The following is a 25946-nucleotide window of genomic DNA, read 5'->3' as shown; positions in this document are numbered from 1 at the left end:
AGCAAGGCGGACTCCTTTTCTGCTCCCCCCGCCCGCTTCCTTTCTTTCTATCTCGCCCAGGCGGAAGGATCCCGGGCGCGCGATTGAGTGAGGTGAAAGCGCGCGCGCGCGCGCGCGCGGTCGGGCGGGAGAGCCACAGGGAGAGAAGGGGAAACGGGCGAGCGCGCGAGGCTCCCTTCGCCGCGCGGGGCTCCTTCCTCAAGCTTCCCGCTCTTGCCCCAGGAAGACGTTCCGGTGGCAGCTTCCTCTGGTATCCCTGCGCGCCTGAAGGAGGTAACTCCGGAGAGGGGAGGGAAAAGGCGGCCATTTTGTTCGCCGCCGCCGCCGCCGCCGCCGGTGATGCTCCTCGGCTGCTGAAGCGAGCGCGAACGGAGGGGAGGGAAGGGGAGAGCAGGGATCCAAGGACCCGAAGGAGACCGAGCAAGAGGAGCGCGGTGGGAAGAGGAGAGGAAGGGAAGCGCCGGCTCGGGAGCCGGGGGCGGCCGCGGCGAAGGAGGAGGAAGTCGACCCGGCGGGCTCCGGCTTCGCTCCTTCCTCAGCCGCGGAGAGGCGATGGCGGATATTGACAAGCTCAACATCGATAGCATCATCCAACGGCTGCTGGAGGGTGAGGAGCGGGGGCGGCTCTCTTGGGGAGGGTCCGCAGCGCGGGAGGGGCCCGGGGGCGGCGGGTTGGGGGAGGCACCCGCGCGCCCCTCTAGAGATCCGTGGGGGCCGGCCCCAAAGGACGCCCACAGCCACCTATTTGGGCCCCTCCCCTCCAGCTGCGCTCACAAGAGGGGTAAGATAACGACCCCCCCCAAAAAGCCCGAAGCTCTTCTCTCTGCGGAACAGTTCGGCGCGGGTGGAGATGAGCCGGGGAAGGACTACCCAAGATGTACAACCCGTAACCGCCCTCCTCTTCATCGCTAGCCGCCCCCGCTGTCTTCCCCCCTCGCCCGAGAATCGGGGTTCCGCTCCAACGGGCTGGGGGGAGATCAGAAGCTCTTCGGACAAAGGAAGGGCCGGCCGGTAATGGGGTGGGCGAGGGCGCGAAGATGCCCCCCCTCCTTAAAGAGGGGCGTTGTGGGGATCCAAAGCTCTTGGGGAGAAAAGCTGTCCAGCTGAGGGGAGGGTGTGCGTGGGTCTAGTTTAAATATACCCTTGTTTACCTTGTGGGGTTTCTCTCTTTACCTTTCTGTAATGTTTTTTTCTCCCCCCCCCCAATTATTAGGATGAATTTTAAGAGAAAGACAGGATGTCCAGTAAGAGGATATGAAGCTATGCTGAATTATGTGAGGGGTAGACAGTTAAAGAGCTCTAAATCATTGGCACAAGGATCTCACAAGTAGAAGGGGGAGCAAATTATGAGATGCGTGTGTGCGTACACACCTACACACAAATATGGGTATGGAATTAATGAAAAATGCAAGGTCGGAATGATACAGGACTGTTGTGCGTGACCCATTAAAAGATGTCAAGGCACACATTCTTGTATCTTGATCTCTAATTTTTTTTTTTTACCAAATAAGATGTATTTTGGAATTTCTTTATAGGTCATGCTTTGCAGGGAATGAGTACAGGGAAACAGTTTGATGTATACCCTGGGAATACAGGAGTTTGGTAAGGAGTAGGGAGTTTGGGATCTATTGGGTTGCTAGTTTTTGCAAAACGTGGGAAGCTGCTAAGAATAATTTGATTTGGATTCTGGCTGCAGCGATTTGATTTGAAGCCACTGTGATGGCACAGTACTGACTTGTGAAAACAGGCTCAATAGATAACTTTGATCATTCTCTCTCAGCTCCGTACAAAGTTGTTATTATAGGGAAGGAATTACAAGAGGGGATGCTTTATATATCAGTTTGGGCTTCTGGGGGTGAGATACCATGCAATAAACATGGTATATGGGAGCTTATAAGGAGGATGAAGTGAAAGTAGGTCCCTCTGCATAAAGGAAAAGCAGAAGAGTAGGAATGGAGGATATCTGGGGTGGGGTGGAATAAACACACCACACACACACATGTATATATCTGAAAGCTGAAATCATGTATGGTTTTGATCTCCTTATACTCCATGAACGTAGGCTTCATTGTACTTCTTTGGTGAAGTTGTGAGGGGAAAGAAAGAGATTTGCATCCAAGATTAAGAGCCTAGTGCTTTGTGCCCCAGTGTCAGTGTCTTCCTTCAGATTGCTAAAAGATCCTTTCGTGAGTTGTTTTTGTACATGATACATTTTATATTTGGATCATAGGAATCTTACATGCATCTATACTCTGCTGTTTCTTAGGACAGGAGTGTAAGTAGTTTGTAGTGTCTGGTAGATCTTTCTTTGTTTTGCCCCCTTTAACAAAGGTGGAGTCTTGCTCTGAGGGAAGAAAGAGATTGTTGGTTAGCCTCTCCTGACACCGTATGATTGCTGGCCAGGGAATCATGAGGGCGTAAAAATGTTGTTCACCCGCCTGTGCCTGTCTATTATGGCCATTAACTTTAAAAATAGGCTTGCTTCTTTGAGCTAGGGTGAAAATTTTGCTTGCAAACAAATTATAGATAAATCCAAGCATTATGACATCAGTGTGACATTTTGATTACTCTAAACTGTGGTGATGGGTTCCAAGTGGCTCCTCTCATCTAAACAATTTGGCTCGCTGATCCTAGTGCTTCTCTGGGGTACTTCCAAGATACAATGTTCCATATGTTTTGAGTATTGCTTTTTTCCCTTTGTCTCCAGTTTTCATTGCACGAGGCTGGACTTAGATTAAATTAAACTTCAGTTGGGTGAACAAAACTGATGACAAACATTCCTTCAGTGGCTAGCAAAATCAAAAGGAGGCTACACTGATCCAGCCTTATCTGAATCCATCCTGGATTAATAGGAATTGAGGAATTTATTTTGTATCAAATAAAAAATGTCTAAAATAATATGATCTGGGCCAAATAGGTATCCTTTCTATGATGTGCCTTTCTGTTCCTTCTCCTTCTGATTTGCTGAAAGGCCATGAAAAGGGAGTAGCAGTATGAAAAAAAAAACTGGATTTGTGAATTCAAGATGTTTGGTATTAGCCTAGATAGAACTAACCTTCCCCTTCCAGCGTGCCATTATTAGATCTTTTCTTGCATGCTTAGTAGAAATGGTTGCTTAATCATCTGTCTCCATTTATTTAACGGATTTAAATTTCAGATGTCAACAGCCTGAATTCAGTATAGATTAATTTTTGGTGTCCTTTAATGCTACATGAGTTTTAAATTGGCTGTGTAGACATAACTTGGAGGGATAAACGGAGCACACTGACACCTCTATTATCTTCTGTTAATAGAAATCTTACTGCTATTTAATGCTACATCTGTACTAATATAATTTAAATTGTGCAGCAATGAGGGAATTTTTTAAATTATTGCCTCTTGGAATTGATTAGCCATAAAAGTATCTCACCTGCTTTGTCTTCTGTATTGGCTATTACAACTCCAAATATGAAAGATTTCAGGTTCTAAAATGCACCTATCAGCATTTTGTTATTCTAAAATGGGTCTGTCAGTATCTTGGACAATGATGCTTCTTAATTGTGTGTTTACACTGTTCTTCCTTGAAGAGGTGTAATAAGATCAAGAAATACAGTACTCTTGGGGCGTGCTTGAGATGCAGTGGGAAACAGTGGTTTGTTGCTTCAAAGGAGCTGCAAAGCCTTAGGCCCTCATGCTTTCTTTCAAACCCAAGAAGAGGTGAATGAAAGCTGCAGGAATAATTTCTGAACTTTGGAAGGGTGATATCATTATAAAATATAATTAGAGCCAAAACCTCTTTGTTCTGTTTGTATGTTAGATTATTGTTCTCCAAGCTTGTTTATTGCAGGGAACTGAAGAAACTTTCAGCCTCATGAATACAATAAAAAGGAGGTGGTGCATATGAATGTGAAGTTTAAGCTGATAATGGGATGTGGTGGCTTTTCATTAACATTTGACCTGATGGTTGAATATACAAAGTAGAGTAGTTTTGTACTCACACAATAGCCAGATTAATTTTCATTTTCTAAATGGGAAAGCTACTGGTTCTCAGGCAAAAGTTTAGTGAGCCTGTTCATACCTAGATCTTCTGGTTTTAGGCTGAGCCTACAGACTATTATAGGTCTATCTGATTAGTTTGACACCCAGAAACAAACAGAGTATATAACTTATTTTGTATAACCAGAAAGTCCAGTTGTTATTTACTTGCTTACTGAGACTAGCAGATGTTGAATAGCTTAGTCCTTTATCGCAAAGCAATATATTTTAATCCTGTCTGCTTTTAACAACCCAGTTCAGATGCAATGGAAAATTATGGGCTTCCTGTTATAAGAACAAGCTTTCGTGCTCTCTCATCATTATATTTCTAAAAATCTTATTTGACCACAGATGACTAATAAAAGTGCACACTGTGAATTATTTTATGTGGTCTTCCTTGCAAAAATCGACAACGATTTCTAATGTTCAGAGTTATTGCGTGCAAGTTTCCATGAGCCAGAACTAGAGAAGGTTATTAAAAAAACAGATTGGTTTTCCTATTTTACTAGCATTTTCGTGCCACCTCTGTGGTTAAGGACTTTACACTTTTTTCCCTGTTAGGATTTTTCAGTCCCTAGTTAGTATGAGTTTAGTATTTAGTAATTCACAATGCTTAGTGGATTATGGAAGCAAATTTAAGCCTGCAGAACGAATTCATTTTGATTGCGCAGTTCTTTATTGGTGTTGTTTACTAATAGTCAAAAGACCAGCTATATGTATGTTCTTGATAAATACTTTCCTGTGGAACAAATCGTTAGTAAGCCACATAGGGTGCTTCATATGATATTGCTCCAGATGCTTAGAGGAACAAAGCAGGTTTGGCTTGGCTCTGCCTGCTACTTCCATTCTCTCTCTTTGCAGCGTAAACAAGTGAAGTTGTAACTAATGAACAGTTATGATGTGGAAATATACATTTTTCACTGCCTTTTTGTTTTGTTTTTGATTTTAGAAAGGCAGCAACGGAATGGAAAGAATCACCGGTCAGATTTAACTTTGTAGATGTTTTTCTCTTGGTGTGCACAAATGAAAGTTTCTGCTTTGTAAGATTTATGTCTGTCAACTGATACTGAGAACAAGCTCTGCAGGTGCGCTCTTCATAGGAGAGTTTCAGTTGCTCAGCCAGCTAGCTGTATCCCTGCCCAGCAGGCCATCCCGTCGCCTCCACCCTCCTTTTTCTGTTTTTTTTCCTAGTTGATATTCAGTGTATTTTGGTACTGATTAAGTTCAGTCCTGGGTGGGCTGCTCTGGAAATTATTTTAAAATATTTTTTGTACTTCTGCAAACTTAATAGTTTCCCAAACATATTAATGTTACCCATTCATTTCTCAGTGGCCCTGTATGATATCATTCCTGCAGTTACTCACCTCACCAATTTCTGCTGAGGAGAATTATAATTTAGACTGATGGAGCTTTTCCCACCCATCTGATAAATATGAGATCATCTGTTGTTTTCTGTGCTCCATTGTTTTTCTCTGCTGTTTAAATGGTATTAAACCAAGAGTGGTGTCCGTGACTAATTTCTGTGTTGTTACTCTTTTCGTAAAGGAAGCTGTTTCCTCCACTAAATTCAGAAGTTATTTTGCCTACAGGTGCATGTGGTAAGGGGTCCTAACAATGGATTTCTATAGAATTTACATGGCAAAACAGATGTGCATAATTAGTCACATGTACTGGCACTGGCACTAATTCAGGGTGCGTGCTGTTTCCTCTATAAAGCATTTGGAACTGAGATGAAGTTTAAGAGATTATTATATGTTTGAAAGCCACAGTAAGTAAGGATAACTTTCCTGTTTATGGGTTTGGGGTGTGTGCGCGCGTGTATACACACACACACACTCACATAGCTACCTTTCAGTTCTCATTAAGTATAAAATCTTAGCTTGTGCTGTACTAGTTTAAAAGGAAAAAATGGAGAGGGAAGTAAGTAAGTTAATTCAGGTACCAGTTCTTGCAGAATATTATATAAAGGTTGCATAACAGCCACTAAAGGAAACAACAGCGAGAAGGGAGGAATAGGGGGTGTTAGATTCCAGCTGAACCAGTAAAGAGGGTCTTGTGGTCTCGCTTCTCTCTCCCCTTGATGCAGCCGGGTTGCCCAGCTCAGTAACTGCTTATTTGCAGAGTTAGGTCTGAAGAGATTCTGCCACAGCACCAGCTTCTTGGAAATCCTCACCCTGGGAGACCCACTCTGTATCTCCAACATTAAAGTCCTTCGTTTCTGAAAAGTGTGAGGGGGGCTTGGCTTTACACATGGTTGATGTTCCTTACAGTTGTAACCTGGATAGAAAGTGCTTCTAAAACAGGTATCTGCTGACACATTGCATCTTTTGGTGAAGAAAATTCTTTAAGGGATACTAATTTTATTTATAGAGCAGTCCACTGTCCAGTGTGGTTACATAATTTGTAAATAATGAATCTTGTTACTCTTGGCTTATTAGTGGTTAAGACAATTTGAATGAAATCTTGCATATTGTAGAAATTGGACCAATTCAGGCTTTTTCAGTGAAAATTTGTGCTTTTTCAGAGAAAATCGGATCCTGTAATAGATTCAAAGCAGCAGATGTATGGCCGACAGTCTGGCATATTAGTTTGCAGGGATCTGGGATATATGCCTTATTGAATGGTAATGACTGATAGAATTTGGAATAGCATCATCAATATAAACTATGTTGTAGACAGTTGTGAGGACAGTTGCCATTTGGTCATATTACAAATTAAAACGGAGATCTCTGTTCCAGCATATGTCCCTTTCAGCCTCTGCCTTGCGAACTTCCCCTAGAGTTTAGTCTTTGGACTTCAGTTTAATTTTAAGAAGATTTCTTCAGCATATCGTGCCTGAAAAACTTACTCTATTTTAACATGGTTCACTTAACTGTAATAAAGCACAGGTTAAGAAATACCTGCTGACTTTTATAATACAGTTCTGCTGTATTATATTTGTCCTGCTGACTTTTATAATACAGTTATCTTAGGCTGGTTGCTATAACTGTTGTGTTAGATACTTGGCATTTCTGTTAAATAAACTAATTTCAGGTTACCTGCTTAGAGCTTGGGAGGTGAATTTGAGAAAATTATGCATGAAGCCATTCTGCCACAGAGCAGCCATGCTGCAGTGCAGAAGGAAATGTTTCAGTGAGTTTATGCTAGGTTATGTGTGATAGGCATTTTCATTACTTTTCCAGTATCTAACGGGGTGGGGTTAGATAATGTCACCATGGAATGCTAACACGACTGACAGAATAGGCTAATTATGGGGCAAGTGTTGGTCAGGTCACAACCTTTATTTCCTGGGTAATCTGCTGGAAATTTCAACATGTTTCCGATATTGACTCAAAGCAAAGCTTGTTAAACATAATCTTTGAGCTCTGCCAGCACCAGTACTTTAAACTTTTTTTTTGGCTTGTTTTATGATAGCAAGACACAGATGAGAGAGAAAACAAAATGTTGCATCAAACCCTTGGAGAAGATAATCACAGAATCTAGTTTGTTCTCTCTCTGCAAGCATGAAATAGCAGGCATAGATTATGCAAATGCGGCAATTGGTCAACAGGATTTCTTGATCCTTTGTTCTGCTGATTATGCAAGTCTAAAGCTGCTACAATTCTCTTCAATTTTTGTGAGAATATTTTACATCCATTTAGTGAATGCAGTTGATGACATCTTGAAACACTGTGCACTATGATTGTGATCAGTTTACTGCTCTCATACCTTGTACACAGGTTCAGCTCTGACTGTAGCCATACCTGGATAATGCACTTTTAAAATATATCCACCTATTACTAATCTTTATAACCCATTAGCAGCAGTGCTTTATATCTACAATTATTCCAAGTGGCCATTTTGAACTTAATGTGTATGCAACCTTTTTAGAGGGTGAAGCTGGAATAAACTTTGAGGTATACCAGGTGTGTGGTGCTGTTTACAAAAAAAAAAAAAAAGCCAACAGCACAGAATATATTGGCATGAGCTGGTAGTCAAAAAGGAATAACTGCATGCACATCCTAAATGTTCTGCCAGTGTGAAATGAACTGACACATGTAGTTGAAGGAAGATTTGGGGGGGTCAAAATCCTCCCTCCTAATAAACATAATTGATTGGAATTTTGTGCTTTTCATTTATGTACTGTGTGAAAGGTGAAAGGTCCCCTGTGCCAGCACCGAGCCATGTCTGACCCTTTGGGGGGACGCTGCTTTCACGGTGTTTTCTTGGCAGACTATAGAGTGGGGTGGTTTGCCACTGCCTTCCCCACCTGTCTCCTTCCCCAGCAAGCCGGGTCCTCATTTCACCGACCTTGGAAGGGTGGAAGGCTGAGTGGACCTGAGCCGGCCACCCGAGGGAGAATCCGGCTCCCACTAGGATCGAACTCGGGTCGTGGGGAGAGTTTCGGTTGCGATACTGTCACCTCCCACTCTGCGCCACACGAGGCTGTTTATGTACTGTAGGCAACCTTTTTTTTTTCTTATAGTGAGAGGATCCAAACCTGGTAAAAATGTCCAGCTTCAAGAAAATGAAATAAGAGGATTGTGCTTGAAATCTCGAGAGATCTTTCTCAGTCAACCAATTCTGTTAGAACTTGAAGCACCACTTAAAATATGTGGTAAGCACCAAGTTTAAAAAAATAAAAGTAATAATGATTTGCAGAATTTCTTAAGTAGTAACTTTAGCTGATGTATCTCTGAAGATGCTGAATCTGTTAGAAAATTGCAGTAATAACCCTCTTTCATCCATGTTGCTTGAGGATAAAACTCTGCCTGAAAGAAACTACTAGAGATAGCTAAAAGGGGACAGATTCCAGACACATACTGCACTTACTTGGTCTTGATACTGCTTAAGTCTCATAGCTGTTCTGTATGTTTAAAAAGTATACAATATAGCCCATCTTACTTTGCCCATCCTTGCAATGTCCACACGATATGGGGAAGTAGTTAATTTCCTCTTTTTCGGTAAATATATTCCGAAAGTGACACAATTGGTTCAAACTGATATAAAACTACAGGTGAAATTCACACTTTGATCTACTTTACTTTCAAATCAAAGCCATAAATAATAATCCAAGGTTTTGTATCATGGGGAAATCTGTGGGAAATCTGACGGAGCTCTCTGATTACTTTCCTCAATGCTTTTGCATGATGCTCCCTTTAATCTACAGATATAAAGTATATTGCTGTGTTAGACTCTGCTTTAGTGAGCCAAGCTGTCCACCTCCGACCACTGAAAGCCGTTTGTTTGTTTCTTTGTTTGCTTAAGGTGATATCCATGGACAATACTATGACTTACTGCGGCTATTTGAATATGGTGGTTTTCCACCAGAGAGCAACTATCTATTTCTTGGGGACTACGTTGACAGAGGGAAACAGTCTTTAGAAACAATTTGCCTCTTACTGGCCTACAAGATAAAATATCCAGAGAACTTTTTCCTCCTTAGAGGCAACCATGAATGTGCTAGCATTAATAGAATTTATGGCTTCTATGATGAATGTAAGTATGTGTGGGGATGTACTTTGGATTTTAGGAGAGAATTACATGATAAAATGTGCACTCATTTTTACTATAAAATGATCTCTGTCCTTAGAGGGAATTGTGCATTAAATAGGGTTGCACAGTTGAGAGGCTTCTGGAATAAGGTGAGATGTAACATCTTTGTTCTTTCTGTATCACCCTGAAGGCCCTCTGTTACAAAGGCAGGAGGTAAACCAAATAATGCTCCTTTTCAGAAGTGAAATGCCGAATGTATTTTCAGCCAGTTACTGTTCCACCAGCCACCACTTACGTGTAAATCAAACTCATTTTTAGGAAGTTGAGCTTTTTCCATTTTGAATTCACAGGTACAGAGCACATGTTCCTTTTCAACATGGTACTTGGATATGACCAAGGTGCTAACTGGGACTTTGGCAGGGTGGGAGAATTTCAGAATATATTCTTCAACTTGTTGGATGAATATGAGTCCAATAATCTTCTGATGCCAAGAAGTTTGGAAACCTCTTTGGGGGGAGTTTTTCAAAAGTAAAAAGTCTTCTTTGTGATTTATTAGCCCCATTCCAGTAAAAAAAGTAGTAGTTGGATACTAGGCCTCAACCCCTGGACAGGCTGTGTTAAGAAAGTTCCATGGTGCCCATGGGTCTGGTCAGATACTTAAGCAGAGGTTGCTGCCTAATTCTCAGCCTTAATAAGCTGGAGTTCATATGCAGCTTATTCTGAATTTTTACCAGGAGCTGTTTATCATGTTCCATTTTGGTTAAAGTTATAGAGATCACGCTAGTCTTAACTGAAGAAAATATAGGTCAGGCCCAGAAGCAATTGTGTGAGATGCAGAAAGGAGGTTGTTTTTTCTATTCCTCCTAAACTAGTCTCCTCTGTCACCCCTGGTTTTGAAATACTTCATTGGCTGATTCACTTCCCCAGGTAAAAGAAGATATAACATCAAGCTGTGGAAAACCTTTACAGACTGCTTCAATTGCTTACCAATTGCAGCCATTGTGGATGAGAAAATATTTTGCTGCCATGGTGGTAAGTAATTCTGGATGCTATCTTAGGCCTTATAAATGATCAGAGTTGAGTTTCAGGGCGTGTTTTACACTTGAGATATTCAAAGACAAACCCTACATTTCACTCCTTAATTATAGCTAACGTGTAATGGAAGCTTCCGAGTGGCAGGGTTTGGAGGCCACCAGTTTAAATCAGGAAGCTAGCTTAAAATGGTTTAAATAACGCTTGATTTTGTAGGAAGACTGCTGAACATTTTTTTGACCAAAATTACAGTGTGAAGAAATTACATGCCAGAGTGGACCCAATTATCTCTCCTGATTACTATGATGTCAACAGCAACAAATTAGCTGATGTGGGGGAATGTATTGATGAATCTATCATTAGGATAAGGTGGTCCTGCTTGCTATGAAGTGGTGAGCGTGGCACAGGTTAAGACACCAGACTTCTGGAATCCATGTTGCCTTTTTTCAAAGCAAGGTGGAAGAAAGGCCTATATATATGTATTTGTGTATATAAATATATGTATATATGTGTGTGTGTGTGTATAATGAACGGATAATTGCAGGTTGTGCAGACAATTCCTGCTGCCTATAGTATATAAATACCTGTGCTCAAATAGTCTAGCATCTTGTGAGCCCTTTAAATGTTCGGTCTTGCCATTCCTGCCTTGTAATCTAAGCATCTGCCATATGTTTAGAGGCAGAAACCTCAGGCTTGCAGTGTTGGAGGATGTGAGTGGGAGGCTACAGCGGAACAGATGTGAGGGGGAAATGCTGTGGCTTGGTGAGGGCAGGTCACTCTTTAATTTGAGGCAACTGCTCTAAACCAAAGGGGTGTCTATTTTTTGAATAGTTTATTTGGTGGTAGTGGTGAGTCCCTAATGGACAGCTTGCTCTGGAAGGGGCTGGGACTGTGTGCGTATGTGTGGAATTGAGCCTGTGGTCTTCGTAGCACTGGGTCCAGGCTTAGTTTTATTTCAACTAAATCCATTTAAATCAGTGTTACTCATGACTTAAGTTACCAAATTACTCTGCAGAATCCATTTGAAGTCTGACTAAATCTGGTTACATTATCCAAGAAATGGGAGCCTCTTAAGGAATTATTTTAATTCCTCAGGGCATTGCCCTTCCAGTCATGTCCTGACAGTGGAGCCTCTCTTACCGTGATCCTAGATTGTATCCACTGGTTGAGCACCACCTTTTGGATAAAGTTGGCTAGCTGCTGTTCCTCAGAGGTAAAGCTGCCAGGGCAACAGGTCTCATTCCCCATGCACTTCCAACTATTTTGTATTGTGTTGCCTGCACCTCCCACACGAGCCAAATTCAAGCCAGCGGCATCTTAATCCTGCACAGGCTTATCACCCGATCTCCAGTCAATGGAACAAATCCGACGGATTATGCGACCCACAGATGTGCCAGATCAAGGCCTTCTTTGTGATCTCTTGTGGTCTGACCCTGACAAAGATGTGCTTGGATGGGGTGAAAATGACAGAGGAGTTTCTTTTACCTTTGGAGCTGAAGTGGTTGCGAAGTTCCTTCATAAACATGATCTGGACCTTATATGCAGAGCTCATCAGGTAGGTGAAGACCAGGTGTTAGAAAATGATCCTGTCCACCTCCAGCATCGGAGTAGCTGCTTGGCTTTAGGCATTCTCTGCCTCGCAGAGATCGAGAAGCCACTGTTCTTCGTAGCCCTGCCTGAAACATCCAACACTTAGGTAGAGTGGCTAACGTTATTTTGGCGCTTGTTGGCGCTTATCCCTGTACTGTGAAATACCGCCGCGGTGCCTGGCTGTGTGGAGATTTCAGTCAGCACCTGTATGGTCACAGCTCTTGCTCTGAGCTGTGACACCAAAACAACCCTTTTGCAGACTTTGAAATGAGGCATTTAAAGCATTTTCCACAAAACAAACTGCGGTTTTCTGCTTTCCTGTCCTATGGTATTTTCCACCACACTAGTACCAACAGAATTGTCTTTGCTTTGCAGGTAGTTGAAGATGGATATGAGTTCTTTGCAAAAAGACAGCTGGTAACTCTGTTTTCTGCCCCCAATTACTGTGGGGAGTTTGACAATGCAGGTGCTATGATGAGTGTGGATGAGACTCTAATGTGTTCCTTTCAGGTAAAGTATCTTTAAAGCCCTGGGTGCTTTGCTTTCCCCATTAATTTGTGGTTTTTGCTCAGTTACGGTTTTCTTCTGAGCTATGAGCATTAGCTTTTTGAAGATGCATTCTGTCTCCTTTAATCTGTGCTGAGCTGCCAGTCTGCCATAATAGAAAATAGGGCAGCCTTAATAGATTCACCTTGAACTGAATTGTCCAGAGAATCATTTCTCTCCCTGCTGCTTTCTAAAGTGGCGTCTTGAGAGGAAGCATGAAACATCGCAAGCTGTGGGGGGAACATCAGAACTGCATCTGAGTCCAGGTTTGTAGCGCTGATCTTGAAAGCCCACACTGCTTGGCCTGGGATATCCTCCGGCACCATCCCTTGACTGTCTTCTAAACCAGAGCCAGGCCGGCTTTCATGAGGAACAGGCCTCTCCAGGCTAGGTCTCCTCTGTTGCCTAGGCTTTCTCCTCTGAAGGCTGTGTAGCTCTGTACGGTCCAAGACCATTTTCTTCCATGACGTCCTTAGAAAATATTTCCTCTGCTTCTGTAGCTTAGGGAATTGGAATGAAGTGCGTTGATCTTTCTTACAAAAAAAAAAAAAAAGGAAAAGAGCATGGGAACCTAGTCCATTCTGTCTTCTGTGGCTTGAAATGAGTAATTTAGCTGTATCTTTTCAGGTTTGAGCCTACTCTTGTAACTCTACCTGTGTGGTTTCCTTGTAGTCCCCCTTAGCTGTGTGCACAGCTGCCTGGCGTCACTTGCTAAATCAGCAAATTGTCATTCCAGATCTTGAAGCCTGCTGAGAAAAAGAAGCCCAATGCTAGCCGACCTGTAACGCCACCCAGGGGTATGATCACAAAACAAGCAAAGAAATAAGCGCTCATGGGCCTTCCTGGTTGGGACTTGTACTATAGTATATAATCTTCATTTTTTAAAAAAAAAACGGTAACGTGTATCAGTCAGCTTGCTAAGACTAGACTTAATGTGTTGTGGTTTTCTTTTGGTTCATTTTGATGGATGGCATTTGCTGGATGTAACAGCAAATGAGACTTTCTCCCTTCTCAAGAAGAGTTTTTAAAAAATTCGGTATTCATTTGGAGAGAGAGGAAAAAAACACCTTTTTTGTTATCGATGTTCCGGCTGTACACTTCACAGCACCTATCCTGCCATTCTGGGTAATTGTACAACTGACTCCTCGAACCTGTACAAACCAGGTGATTTGCGATGCCTGTTTTTATTTTAGGAGCTAACAAGGCACCAGCGTGCCATGAGGCTATAGGAAACGTATGACTCTGTCAAATTACATTCTGTTTATACGATGCACTGTGAAAGTTTTTATTTTGTTTTAAAGGGTTTGCATTTTTCTTGTCATGTACATGAGTCCTGTTGTCGGCTTTTTGAATCAACCCTCAACTTTTGCCAGCTTCACTAGTATGATGTCTGTTTTAATTGGAGCACACTTCCCTCCCATGTATACTTTGAAATCACAATTAAAGCCATGATTTTGAGGTGGTGTCTCTGTGAAATCAAAGTGTGTAGGGGAAGACCTATCAGCACAGCCCATAGAGATGCACTGGTGTCTAAGCTGGGTTTTTTCCTCTGCAGGAAGGACGACTTGAACTAGCAGAGTAAAGCTGTGATCAGCTGGAGTACAGGATTAAAGACTTTTGATACTTCCCCTATATTCAGTGTCGAAGCGTGCTACTGTGCTCTTTTAGCCAGTTCAGAGAGGTGTAACATGTGAAGAGACTTGCCTGAGAATTAGAATTACTTTAGGTTTTGTTTTATTTGCATCTTGAAGACTTGCTCTACAAAGCTTAGAAAACAACCAACTACAACAGTGAACCAACGTTCACCTGTTTCTATGACTCACAGTTTCTTGTGGTTTTTTTTGTTTTGTTTTTTAAAAAAAACCTGTAATCTTTTTGAACAGAAGACAGTGTACAATACAATGTGGTAAAATGCCTATTAAATGAGTAACTTGTTAAATCTTCCCTGTGTTAATTTTATCAGCATCACATACATGAAGAGGTGCGTGAAACCCCCCCCCCCAAAAAAAAATTATATCCAAAGAGGTGAGACCGGAGTAAATGGAACAGAGGATCCCTTCAGATGCCAAGTGGCCAATAAGGGCTGGGACATTTTCCTTGGTCTTCCCAGGTCTTGGATGTTTGAGGGAGGGCAGGGAGGGCCACGCCCCTTTCTGATCAAGAGGTGGCCACAGTGGGGGAACCAGCCCGCTTTCGGAAGCAGCTTCACCTGCAGCACCGCAGGTCCAGCCGGGGGGTGGGGGGAGCGTTGGGTGGGCAGAGGACTTCTCTAGTGTCCTCTTTAGGACGTCTGCCTGTTAGACTCAAAAAGGGGATCTCCACCAGAGGGAACCAGACTGCTACGGATTCTGGAGCACAAACCCCTATTCGAGCCAGCAGAGCCCGTGGTACACTGCCCTTCCGCCCCTCAGTGTGGGTTGAGAAGACCCTGGTTAGGGAGGGTGCCCAGGAGGGCTGGTTTGCGATGCCATGCGCTGCGTCCGGGGTATCTGTATAACTACTTAAGACGACTTGGCGTGGAATTCAAAGTAGGGAGGGGAAGGGGCTGAAGGTTTGCCGGACGGCCGCCGGTCACGAACACACCGTCACAGCTAGCGGTCCTCCACTGGTGCAGCGCAAGCACGCGTGGGTGGGGTTAGAGCTGGAGGGGGGGAGTTTTGAGTCAAAATGGGTGGGAAGAGCCCGGCGGAGGCTTAAGCCACCCGCTGAACCTCCTCCCCAAACGGCGCTCCCCGCCCGCTTTGGAGGTGCCGGCCTGAAGGTACGGCGTCGCGGGGCACGCGTCCGTACGCCCCGACCCGCGCTGGGCTGGCCAGGGGTGGCTCGAGAACCAGGGCGTGCCAGCCTAACGGGAAAGCCAGGCCCGACCCGGCTCCGCTGCCTGGAGCTGGCCGCCCGTTTCCCCGGGAGTCGGCCGAGCCGCAAACCTCTCCCCCGCCTGGCTTGGCGCACCAGGCCGGGCCAAAGGGGCCGGCCGCGCAAGCCCGCCGCGGCGGAGGCGGAGGCGGAGGCGCTGGGGAGCCCGGGCCCGGCGGCGGCGCGGGGGGCCAGGCAGCGGGGCGGGCTGAGCCGGCGTGGCTCCCCAGCCCCGGGCGGGCGGCTTCCGCGAGCATCGCGCCCCGGAGCGCGCTCGGCATGGCATGGCATGGCCGGGCCGGTCCCGCCAGGGTTTGCGCGGTGAGGGACCCGGCGCCCCGCCGCCTCCGCCCGCGCCCGAAGCGCCGCCGGCCGGGGCCCCTTCCCTCCGCGGCCGAGAGCCCGCCCGCCGGGGGACGAGGAGGGGGCGGGGCGGCGGGGGAGAGGCGCCCCCCGGCCCGCGCTCCGGGGGGGCGGGGGACCGCCTGCCTCCCAACGCCGCGGGGGGGCGGGGGCACAGGCGCAGGGCAGCCCGCCGTCCAGCCGAGCCTCGCGCGGGCCGTTCGGGCGGATCGTGCCCCGCACGGTACGGGACGGGCGTCCGCGGGGAGGGGGGCGCTGGGAGCCGCGCCGGCCCGCCCTTCGCCGGGGCGGGGGAGACAGAGCGAGGGCCCCGAGAGCGGGGAAGGCGGGCGGGCGGGCGGCGGGGACCCTTCGGCGCCGCTTCCCCCGCTGCGTGGCCCTCCCGCGCGTGCAGGGAAGGGGCTCGCGGGCTGATCCCCGGGCTCCCTCGCCGCCGCCAGCACGGGAGGCGGGGGGGGCAGTCCTGAAAAGCGAGCCGCGCCCTCCGTCCCCCCCGAGGCGCCTGAGCGGCCCCTGCCCGGACGGGGTGGGGAGCGCAGCCTCGGCCCCCTCCCCCTCCAGGCCGTCCCGGGATGACGCTGCGGCCCCTCCCCAGTCGGGGGCGTCTCGGCGTCGTCTTCCCCGCCTGTCCTCCCCCTCGGAGTCGGCTGAGCGCGAGGAACGCCCGCTGGCCGGTGGGGAGAGGGCGCGCTGCTTCTGCCCTCTGGGCGAACTTGCTTGGAGGGTTAAAAGCAGCCTTTAAAACAACCTGGGCCATTTCGCCATTGCATCCTCAGATGCTGCTTGGGACCTAACCGTGGTCTAAATCCTAAGGCGGTTGGCTTGCCTGTGTGAATCCAGCCGGTGGGGTTCGTGCACCGTGGTGGTGGGCCTAGCCTAGCCCGGCCCGTTGCGATTGATCCAACAAACGGTGGTTGAGGAGGGAACCAGGTCACCAAGCCTTTCCTCTTCGGAAGCTTGCTCCAGGGAGCCTCGTGTTAGGAAGTGGATAGGGCTGCAGGCGATTTCTCTTGGCCTCTTTAGTCAAGGGTTGCTGGTGGCCCGCATTAGGTCCAGGGTGCCCAAGCTGGCCAGCTGTCTTGAGTGTGCCTGTCCTGAAACAAGCCTCAAGGGGCTTGGTGTGCAAAGAGTGGGCTTCTAGAATGGGGTCCTTCCTCCTCCCTGCTCACAACTGACCTGTTCCATTTCACTTGGGAATTTTGCTTCAGTTGAGGGAACACCCTAACCCATAACGTAGTTGGTTTCGTTTCGAGTTGAGGTCACCCATTGCCCTAACCCATAACTTAGTGTGTTTTGTTTAATCCAGTATTTCTCAACCTCAGCAACTTTAAAATGTGTGGACTTCAACTTCCAAAATTCTGGGAGTTGAAGTCCACACACCTTAAAGTTGCTGTGGTTGCGAAGCTCTAGTCTTTGTGGTTTTGAAGGAATCCAGCCAGCTGGGCTTTGTTCAGAGAATTACAGGTGAATTCCGCTGACTTGACTCAGCCTTCCTAACCCCTTATATGCGCCCTAACCCCTTATATTTGTACTCTGGAAAAAGAGAAGGGCAAAGCCACAGGAAAAGTATTTATACTGGTATTGCTCCGTGTGGATTGTTTTTCCTCATGGTGGCTTGGCTTATTAAAACTCAGCGGGGTTAGGGGTTGTTCAAGTCCAGCCATTCTAGTTTGGGAGTCATGGTTTATGACAGTATGTGGTGTTATTCCAGCAAGTTATGGCTTATTCAGTGATAACGTCTTGCACCAATTCCATACAAGCCTCTAAGTAAGAAACATGGTTTAATAACCATGGCTTTGGCTAATCCCAAGCCAAACAGACGGCATGGGTGCCTCTAGCAATGTTACCCAGGACTTCTTACAGACACGAGTGTTCTCAAGCCATGTTAAGTGCAGTGGCTGAGCGGTATAAAATGACACACCCCGAGAGAGGAAAATGCCCTAAGCATTTGTTTTTCAAATTATAGAAAGAGGAACTTCTTTTTTTTCAATAGTAATAAATAATAAAATGGTTGAGCTTTTAATCGTAGAAGGAAGGGCTTTTCACTAAAAAAAGAAAAGAAGTTGAAGGGTGGAGAATTTAGAAGCTGGGTGATTCCTTATTTAAAGATACGAATGTAAATGAAGTTCAACAGGATGTTAGCAGAACAATGGAGTTGACAAGGCTTCATTTAAGGAGGGGAAAGTGTTGCCCAAAAATGGAATGTCTGGCAATGCACAACTTTTGATAAAGCGAGTCGATCATATGTTGGGCCAAAAAAAGAAAAAAGGAATCTGGGCAGCAAATGGCTGAAAGCACAAAAGAAGCCAGGGACACTTCAGCTGAAGGTGGGGGCAGAGTTTTGAGGGCAAGCAAGAGGCCCCTTCCCAAAACTGTAGGTGGGGAAGGTTGCTGAGAGGGGTGGTCTTCTGGATCCTAAAGTTGTGAAGGAGGACCAGAGGGATTCTAGATCATAAAGTTGTGACGACCTAAAGGTCTTCATGAAGGAGGACCAGAGGGACTGCAAGAAAGGAAAATAAATCCCTTGTATCAGTTTCCGTGGAAGAGGGAGAATATTTAACTAAGAAGACTTTTCTACAAGCTTCAGTGAGTTTCCTGGGTGTTTTGGAGTGAACAGGATGAAGAGAGACCAAGGTTGGTCAGCAAAATTAAGATGCTGACTTACAAGAAAGGGAAGGTGCCTCCTGGTGTTTGGCTCAAAGTCCAAAATCGGGGAATTCTGGAAGCTGAGGGTGCCAGGCTGGGAAGGCAGCACAGGATGCCCTAAATAACTCAGTGGCTGGGAGGGAGCATACGTTGCACTAGACCACAGTTTGCTTGGCTTTTACAGCCAATTGTGGCTTCTTCGGCAAATCATGGTGAAAGAAACCCTGGGGCGGCCTGGAATATCAGCCAGATCACTGCCTCTCTCGGGCTGCCCCCCGCGGTGCTGCGAGAGCAGAGCAGTTCTGCCCCTCTTCCCAGGTGACTAGAAAGATGGCTGAGAAATGGTTTGTGGGATGCCATGATGTCCGCAACAGTCAGCTGGTTTGGTTTGCCAGATAGTGGCACAAGAGTCTTTCTTGAAAGCGAAGTCTGGGTTTTCTTGACGTGGGACAGATGAAACATTCATCGTTCTATGCCTGGAAAGGGTACTTCTTCAGGGGCTGGGTGGTGGTAATGCTATGGCTTTCCAAGAAAAACAAGCGGACCAAAACGGGAGCTTTGTAATGCCCAGAAGGACCGTGTCTGTTGTGCCTCGACTGTCCCCAACCCCAAATGCCTCTCCTTCAGTGGGGCTTAGAGCACTAATTGGAGATTCCTATTCCTGGGACAGACAACGCTGCAACACTTTACTCTGAGTTAAGCACAAGCTGTCAGCCGAGCCACTGATGTTTGTAATCCACGGTTCCTGGCTTAGTGCGGTACTTGAACCCAACCACTTTGGGCTTAGTCAAGAAACAGGTACAGCCGGTCCCCAGTTTAAGACCGAGTTCCGTTCCTACGTCTGTCCTTAACTTGAATTTGTAGGTAAGTCGGAACGGTTATTTAGCATCGGTTAGCCACATGTTAGTATATAGGATATATTTTACCTTTCTATGCATATAAAACATTTAAGAAACATTTCCAATTACACTAAAACACCTTAAACTTAATAATACACAAAGTAGCTTTGTGTATTTAACCCAAAACATTGTTCTGAACGCAAATTTTTAATATAGTTTTTATGGCAGTCCGTTCTTCACTGGGAGTCGTCTGTAAACTGGGGCATTCCTAAACCTGGGACCTGCTGTACTGCTTTTCTCCTCCGAAGTGTATGTTTTAAAAGCTGGCTTCTATAAATTCCTGATTTTTGTGGCTGAACTCTGGATTGCTTTCTCTTTTACACAGCTGTTACTATAAATTGTTCAACAGGATTGTGGATTGTGTAAGCTTGCCCTAAACCGGTGTCCACCCATCAGTTTAGCCAGTGTGCTCGAGTTCAGGATGATGGGAGGGGGAGTAGCTGGGGGCATTATACGAAACAAGAGCGAAGTATTTGCAATGGTGACCCCGATTTGTTGTGGGGGAAATATTGACGCATTTCTTAATGCTTAAAAATAGAATGCGAGCAATGAGGACAAATGCTCTTAAAGCACGCTACGGTTTTGCAATAACCTTGAGCATTTCAAGAGCATTCCTTGCTCCTTCTGTGAGGCTTGTCATCTTCCCCCACCCCTAAAGGGAAGCGAGGATGTGTGCCGCTAGACGACATTCACTGTAGCCCCTTCCAGGCAGCGAAGCGAATAGATAAGGAGGCTGTAATTCCTGATCTGGATTAGGCTAGAGATCTTGCATAGCGATGTAACCCTGTTCTTGAAATAACCTGGAAGCTATTTACACACAGTGCCATAAACCGGTATTTACTGGTATTTATTTGACCAGTAGGGTACCGTAAACAGAACAGCCATCTGTGCCAACTAGTTCTCTTGGCCCGCATCCACTTTGATCCCACTACAACCAATCGGTTGCACTTTGGGCTGGATTTAGCCGGGGTCCTTCCCCCTCCCATGTGGGTCGTCCTTTTGAAAAAGCTTTCCATAAGGCTTCTTAGGATTCCATCTTCGCCAGGGACAAGGAGAAATAGTTCTAGCAAAGGCTTGTACCCACAACAAACACGCAGAGGGGTTGCTGTTCTGATGGCAGCTGTTGACTAATCAGGGTGGGCTTTCCCCTATCCGGGGCTTGCTCACCCTCCCCGAGTTCATCGGTAGAAAGGATTGCAACAGAAACGTCTTGTGCTCAGTAAACCAGACCGGAAATGTGGGCTTATTTTGTTCCCTCCTTTGCCCTTCCTACAAGCAAGCAAATGCTTCTCTAGCAGGGCAGGCCTGGGTTTTGGGTTTTGGCTCGAGGCGCTTTCACAGAAGTCAGATGCGTTGTGTGTGGAGAAAGCCAGCTTAGAAACGGTAAGAGGGAAGACGCCGCGTGGGGGCTCCGAGGACCAAGGCTGGCTTCCTGCGTGGTCATGAGATGCCACAATCCTCCTCCTCTTAAAGCTATGCATTAAGGCAGCGTTTTTGCACTGCTTCCTCTACAAGGCTCCCCTTATCTTATTTCTCTTTGCAGCACCCACGAGAGGGGTTGGTTTCTTAACCCCCCCTTTTTTTTTAAGCCACAGAATTTCCAGGCTTTCATCACATGCTGTGGCAGCCACTTTCAGTAACAAATTGATGTTCCATTGAATGTTCCTAGTGGGAAAAGGGATCCAAGAGTAGAACAGGGAATTAGGGAAGTACTAAATTTCCTCGTGCTGGATGGTGGTGGTGATGTACTAAAGTTGTCTGCCATCTGTCAATGACTCCGGGGGGATGTGTTCAAAGAGTGCCTGGACTGTTATCTGGTGGGGAGGTGCCTTAAATTTGGTTTTCTGCCTTGAGTAGGGATCTGGACTCAGCCTAAATGATCACTTCCAGCTCCATGATGCTTTTTCTTTCTCTCTTTTTACCTGTCCAGCTTTAACTTGGGACAAGATCTGTAATTGAGCACAGAGGAGTTTTGTGGGTGTGCCCCTTTAAGGAGACACAACATACCATATTCTGTAATCAGTCTGCATTTCATGCTACTGTTAAATACAGTTATATCTGGTCATGATCAAATAGCTTTGACTGAGAGTCAGAACTGTCTACATACACACGGGCACCCTAAGATGCTTTAATACCAGGCATGGAATGGTAAGAGGTGACAACTTCAACATAAATTTAAACCTCAGTGTAAGAACTCTTTCATTCTATTGTTTTGGGGTGGTGGAAGTGGCTTTTAAAAGGATATTGATCCAAAAAACGTGCCAAATTCATTCTTTCCAAATTAAACCTGGTTTTGCCAGAGAACCACAGGCAGTGACGAACAAGAGAAGATGAGAACATCAAGAATATAATCCCCCTTTAATAAGTGTTTGTCTTATTTATTTGATTGGCCTAGAGAATCAGTCCGTGTAAGGCTAACCACAGAAACAGGTTTCTGGGGGCCTCCAAACGGTCGGATGCCTTCCCAGTTGGCTTGCAAGGAAATTGTGGGATTTCTCTTGCTGGATGTTTCCTTGTCTGGCCCTATGGCCTTTCACAGTGTGTGTGCAGAATTGACTGCTCAGGGAAACGTTTCCTCCATCATGCAAGTGATCCAGTTTCCACAGCCTCTAGCTGTGCTGGACAAGAATTCCCAATTTCTCCAAGCCAGCACAGCCCTTGACTGAACTTGTAATTCAAGACAGTCATGAGACTGTTGCTCAAGCTAACAGAGAACCAAGTTCCGCTCTTCTGATAGAGAATTCTACTGAAATAAATTACAAAGGCAATTTACGAATGTATTCCTAGGGAAGTGGCTGGCTGTGCCTTTACTAACAAGGATGGCTTGTGATCTACTTCCGCAGCTGTTCTCAAGGGGGTGATGTGCTTCTGAGCAACCACCATGTCGACGTATCTGAAGCATTTCACAGTGGTGGGAGACGACCCTCAGCAGTGGAACAATGACTACAAGAAATGGGAGGAGGAAGAGGAAGGACAAGGGAAGGCGCCGGAGGCAGCGATTAAAGTCGAGTCAGCACCCAGGCTTCCAACCTTCAGGGATGTTATGAGAAAGCTGTTCCAGTCTCACAAGTTTCAGGTATGGACGGGAACTCTTCAGGTGTCCATCATGGTGGGCTGTTATCAGAGTTCTGCATCATGCAAGCAGAAGACTGCAGTGACAACCCTGTGAATGTAGCACGCAACTTTATCGCTCAGTTCTCACGCTGTGTTGTTCCAGTTTGTTTTATCCATGGGTCACTGAACAATCTTCAGTTGGCTGGATTTGCACAGTTTGTGAAGTCGTCAACAGTGGTATCCAAATCACAGATTGGATTTATTTGCCCAAACCAATCAATTTATTTGCCAAAATCAAATCAATCACTTTCTGCTGTAGCTAAGCTGTGTGAACCTAGCCAGTCCTGGTTTTAGTAAATTGTGTAAGTAAATTATGTCATTCCATGGTTGTGTGTACACACTTACCTTGCTTTAAACAGAGTTATTCCTGGTTTTCCACCCTGGAGCCCAATGCTTTAACTAGCACTGTTAGTTTTTTCATCACTGACTGTTTTGAGAAAACAGCAGGAAATGCTAAAACGAGATAGTCCCAGTCGATCTCCCCTTCCCCTGCCCTTATTTGCTCTACTTCTGTTGCATTCACTGCTGATGTATACGGGAGGTGACCTCAAAATCTGCTGGTTGATTTCCAAGAATATTTTATCATTTTTACTCGTAACGATTTCCCCTTCCATCCTAGATCTTGGTTGTTTGCCTGGTTATCTTGGATGCTGTGCTGGTCCTTGGGGAATTGCTTTTGGATTTGAAAATCATCCATCCTGACAAAGATGAGATTGCACCAAAGGTGAATGTGGGAGTGGTGAATGGAGGAGAATCTCTGTGCAGGGGGTTGTTTGTTTTCTATCCTGCCTTTATTATTTTTATAAATAACTCAAGGCGATGAACATACCTAATACTCCTTCCTCCTCCTATTTTCCCCACAACAACAGCCCTGTGAGGTGGGTTGGGCTGAGAGGCTGGCCCAAGGCCACCCAGCCGGGTTTCATGCCTCGGGCAGGATGAGGACTCACAGACTCCTGGTTTCTAGCCCGGAGCCTTCACCGCTAGGCCAGACTGGCTCTCCAGTTTTGGTGGGAGTCATATCCAATTTCATATTCAGAGGTTTTAATCCTTTATGCAAAGATAAGCTTGAATGAATCTGCTGAAACCTAAGAAACCCAAAACTGAAGATAATTTTTCACCAGTTGGGAGAAGTGTACTTTATGGGTACTTTCCCCCTCCTGCAGAATCAGAAAACAAACTCTGTGAAGTCAGGAGAAACTGTAGAACTGTAGACCAAGTTATAACGGCGCCAAAACTTGGATTGGTCAAATGCTGAAATGCTGTACGTGCTTACACAGCGAACTGCGCCTTTCTGCACAAGGCTTGTGCGTATAATAATAATAATAATAATAATAATAATAATGGTAAAGGGCAAACGGGCTCCTCTGGCCTCATAGCTCGTGCCGCCCCAGACTCGCCGATGCGCCATTTGTAGCTCTCTCGCGCTGACTGCGGCCCCTTCTGTGCCCCCAGGTCTTCCACTACCTGAGTCTCTCCATCCTAACCCTCTTCCTGGTGGAGGTCAGCTTCAAGCTCTTTGCCTACCGCCTGGAGTTCTTCCACCACAAGTTTGAAGTCTTGGATGCCATCGTGGTCGTCGTCTCCTTTGTCCTCGACATCGTCGTCCTCTTCCGGGAGCACGAGTTCGAGGCTCTCGGGCTGCTGATCCTGCTCAGGCTGTGGCGGGTGGCCAGGATTATCAACGGTGGGTCTCGGAAACGGGACAGGTTCTCAGGGTGCCTTTGGGAACCGGACTGTTCAGTGCTCAAGAATAGCGTGCTGCTTGTCCAAGAATTATCGAAAGGGCTGCTTTAATGCAGGGTTCCTCGACCGTGGCCACTCTAAGCTGTGCGGACTTCAACTCCCAGAATACCCCAGCCAGCTTGAAGTCCGCACAGCTTAGAGTGGCCACGGTCGAGGAACCCTGCTTTAATGGGACAGTTTCTTCCTCCTCTACCTCTTTTGGGGTTCACTACGCTTTTGGCTCCCCGACCTAAAGACCAAGGCTTTCTGCCAGTGCTGCCCAGCCCCTGGACAACCTGGTCCTGGTTGTTCTCGTCCCCATGACATCTCTCTTTCTGCGCTCCCTCCTTCTCTCAGGTCTGCCAAGGCTGCCCTTACACAACACTCACTACTTTGCCAAAGCCTGTTGGTTAAATGCATAGCCTTTCAGGATCCTGACCCTAAGGGAGACCCCTGAATCTTTTTGAGAGCTGATAGGAGGAGGAGGAGGTTTTGAGCTAGCTTCCAGGCTTTGCAGGGTTCATACAATTCCAGCCCTTGGCTCCCTTTTCGGTAATGACTTCCTAAGCAGGGTGTTTGCTCTAAATATCTCATGATGCAAATTTCTAAGTGGCCCTCAGGCAGGGCAGATAGTTGTGTGGACGCTCTGTTCTTCGACTCCATCTGCAGGAATCATCCTGTCAGTGAAGACCCGCTCCGAGCAGCAGATCTCCAAGCTGAAGCAAGCCAATTTGCAGCTTAGTGTCAAAGTCCAGCAGCTGGAAAGCAGCTGTGCAGAGAAGGTAAGGCTTTTTGTTCCCTTCTGGAGGATCACCCTGGATCTGGCTATGGATGCAGCTGAAATGACAGGGACTTCTGTGCTGGTTGCAGCTAAATTTATTCCAATTTAGTGGCACAGCTGCAATTGCATTGCCTCTTGGAATTGCCCAGAACCCTTCAGTTTTTTCATGAAATATAAAATGTAGCCAGGAACAAAAGAAAGGCAAAAAACAAATAGTGATAGTGGGAAATTCAGTTGCCATTATTTTTATTCAATAATTAAGAGATAACTGATCTTGGGCTTCCCTCAGAACTTCTTAATTCTACCTTCATGCTTCCCTTTGCCTGTTTTGTCCCCCAAAATGGGAAGGGGTGTTGATAAAGACGTGGATCAAGGACAGAATGACCAGGACATTACCCCACTTCTTTTTCTTTAACAGGAGACGGAAATCGAAAGGCTGAACAATCTTTTGAGGCAACATGGACTACTCAGCCCGTCCAAATAAGATGCCTGGCTTGGACCTACGGTGGCCAATCTCTCCCGTGGATTAAGTTCTGGCCCTGAGAAGCTACTTTATGTTTACAGGGTGACATTGTAAGAATATCCCTTGGCACGTTTATCAGCACCGGCTGCTCTCCTCTGAAGCTGATGCCCTTCAGATATAGTGGACTTTGCCTCCCGCCATCCTCCTAGTCATGCTTGCAGGGGGGTGGGGTGGAGGGTACCCAGCTGGGACTAGGCTGCCCTAGATCTCTTTTGGAGGCCCAGAGTTGTAGAACAGCTCCAAAACTATAAAATGAATTATTCCACTCTTTTCTTGCGTAGCTGTACAGTTTCAAAAGATGAGTGGAAATAATGTAATAAATCCAAATGGATATTCAGAGGGTGAGCCTCCGTTAGTTCACAGAAGCTACAATCTGTAATAG

At 46.1% G+C, this 25946-nt stretch overlaps 2 protein-coding genes across 4 annotated transcripts; both read left to right on the top strand.

The window, feature by feature from the left end:
* Positions 1-334: 334 nt before the first annotated feature.
* PPP1CC (protein phosphatase 1 catalytic subunit gamma) lies at positions 335-14596 on the top strand. 3 transcript variants are annotated; one of them, XM_063315854.1, is made up of 8 exons: positions 335-607; positions 8480-8611; positions 9262-9492; positions 10417-10521; positions 11853-12080; positions 12491-12621; positions 13394-13454; positions 14213-14596. In XM_063315854.1, exons 1-8 carry the CDS (start codon positions 553-555, stop codon positions 14224-14226), a joined length of 957 nt encoding a protein of 318 aa, XP_063171924.1. In that variant the 5' UTR covers positions 335-552; the 3' UTR covers positions 14227-14596. The 3 variants fall into 3 exon arrangements, with proteins under 3 accessions (XP_063171924.1, XP_063171923.1, XP_063171926.1); XM_063315853.1 differs by having other exon boundaries at positions 13394-14346; XM_063315856.1 differs by lacking the exon at positions 335-607 and adding an exon at positions 6222-6239 and having other exon boundaries at positions 13394-14346.
* A 7339-nt stretch (positions 14597-21935) lies between these two features.
* On the top strand, positions 21936-25901 carry HVCN1 (hydrogen voltage gated channel 1). Its single transcript, XM_063315948.1, has 5 exons — positions 21936-22497; positions 23155-23259; positions 23991-24222; positions 24930-25042; positions 25460-25901. Exons 1-5 carry the CDS (start codon positions 22303-22305, stop codon positions 25523-25525), a joined length of 711 nt encoding a protein of 236 aa, XP_063172018.1. The 5' UTR covers positions 21936-22302; the 3' UTR covers positions 25526-25901.
* Positions 25902-25946: the final 45 nt, after the last annotated feature.

The sequence above is a fragment of the Candoia aspera genome, chromosome 15 (assembly GCF_035149785.1).
Source record: "Candoia aspera isolate rCanAsp1 chromosome 15, rCanAsp1.hap2, whole genome shotgun sequence".
NCBI classification, from domain to species: domain Eukaryota; kingdom Metazoa; phylum Chordata; class Lepidosauria; order Squamata; family Boidae; genus Candoia; species Candoia aspera.
Note: the sequence above shows the minus strand (reverse complement) of the source record. Positions and strands in the feature narration are given on the sequence as shown.

What these genes read in the sequence shown, in the direction of transcription:
- HVCN1 (XM_063315948.1), top strand. Translation starts at nt 22,303, where the DNA reads ATGTCGACGTATCTGAAGCATTTCACAGTGGTGGGAGACGACCCTCAG. An exon ending in TCCAGTCTCACAAGTTTCAG is followed by an intron (nt 22,498 to 23,154) that starts GTATGGACGGGA and finishes CTTCCATCCTAG; the next exon opens with ATCTTGGTTGTTTGCCTGGT. An exon ending in AAAGCAGCTGTGCAGAGAAG is followed by an intron (nt 25,043 to 25,459) that starts GTAAGGCTTTTT and finishes TTTCTTTAACAG; the next exon opens with GAGACGGAAATCGAAAGGCT.
- PPP1CC (XM_063315853.1), top strand. Translation starts at nt 553, where the DNA reads ATGGCGGATATTGACAAGCTCAACATCGATAGCATCATCCAACGGCTG. An exon ending in CATCCAACGGCTGCTGGAGG is followed by an intron (nt 608 to 8,479) that starts GTGAGGAGCGGG and finishes TTTTTCTTATAG; the next exon opens with TGAGAGGATCCAAACCTGGT. An exon ending in TTATGGCTTCTATGATGAAT is followed by an intron (nt 9,493 to 10,416) that starts GTAAGTATGTGT and finishes TCACTTCCCCAG; the next exon opens with GTAAAAGAAGATATAACATC.